Here is a 994-nt window from a genome sequence, read left to right as displayed (position 1 = left end):
AGGAATGGTGAAAGTATGGTCAAAAGATGGCGAGAGATGGGAAAAGATGATAAAGGAATTACTGAGTAGACACGGTCAAATAATTGGCAATGCCGTCTTGTCCCGGAACGCGTGCGTGCCATGGCAATCTGTGCGGGCAGGGATTGGGAACGGATATATATATATAAGGCATCCCGCTCCTGTAAAAGATAACTCCTTAAGTCATTTTTCAATTGAAAAGATTAATCGCTGTCACTTCTCCCAACAAGTCCCCCTGATCGATTGTTGTTGCCCCGGGCCATCAACATTTTCTGGTGCTCGGGTAGGCCCGGGACTAATCCTTATGAGGGAGCTGTCCAGGGGTTTCCACTTGAAGCCCGCCTGGGGACTCCGAATGCGCACCGAACGAATATTTTTGCCCTCGGGTTTCGACCTATGGGCGTAGGACGTAAGGCAACGAGATCAACACATGAGTGTACTGGCATTTGAATATACTAATACCTGAGTCACTACAAAAATGAGCCTCGTCGCTCGCGATTGATAATCATGTGGATCAATGGTCTATGCTTTTCGTATATGAATGGTCAATGATATATATAATATAACAATCACTAGCTACTCCAGCGTGTCCGGCACAACCGGCATTCCACCCCAACAACAAAACCTATTTCCAATTCAACCCTACCAAAATGAGGTTGTTGGGATGTCGACCAAATTGACCAGAGTGCAAAAACGGTGGACATACTGATCGCATCTCACGCAACAGACCCTGGTCTCCTTTCAGGTTGATAGACGATGTAGGTTACGCATCTGCTAAGGAACAAATTGGGCAACCTAGATGAGCTTTTTTCTCGATTGTTCTTTGCACCACTCCATCAAGGACAGCAGCTGGTGAAAGTATACAAAATTCTACCCCCCAGATTCAGTCATGCTTCTTGCCATGGTCATGACTGTATGGGCATTGTCTACCGCCATGGTGAAGATACGAATGACCAAAGCGTTGGAAGAATACCGG

General features: G+C 46.4%; 1 protein-coding gene across 1 annotated transcript; it reads left to right on the top strand.

Moving 5' to 3' along the window:
- Positions 1-673, top strand: BDQ94DRAFT_155990 (uncharacterized protein; the record flags this gene model as incomplete). The annotated part of the gene is made up of 1 exon (XM_026768574.1): positions 1-673. A coding segment is annotated over one exon (354 nt), but the record flags the coding sequence as incomplete, so codon positions are not given.
- Positions 674-994: the final 321 nt, after the last annotated feature.

The sequence above is a fragment of the Aspergillus welwitschiae genome, assembly GCF_003344945.1.
Source record: "Aspergillus welwitschiae strain CBS 139.54b unplaced genomic scaffold BDQ94scaffold_384, whole genome shotgun sequence".
Classification (NCBI taxonomy): Eukaryota; Fungi; Ascomycota; class Eurotiomycetes; order Eurotiales; family Aspergillaceae; genus Aspergillus; species Aspergillus welwitschiae.
Note: the sequence above shows the minus strand (reverse complement) of the source record. Positions and strands in the feature narration are given on the sequence as shown.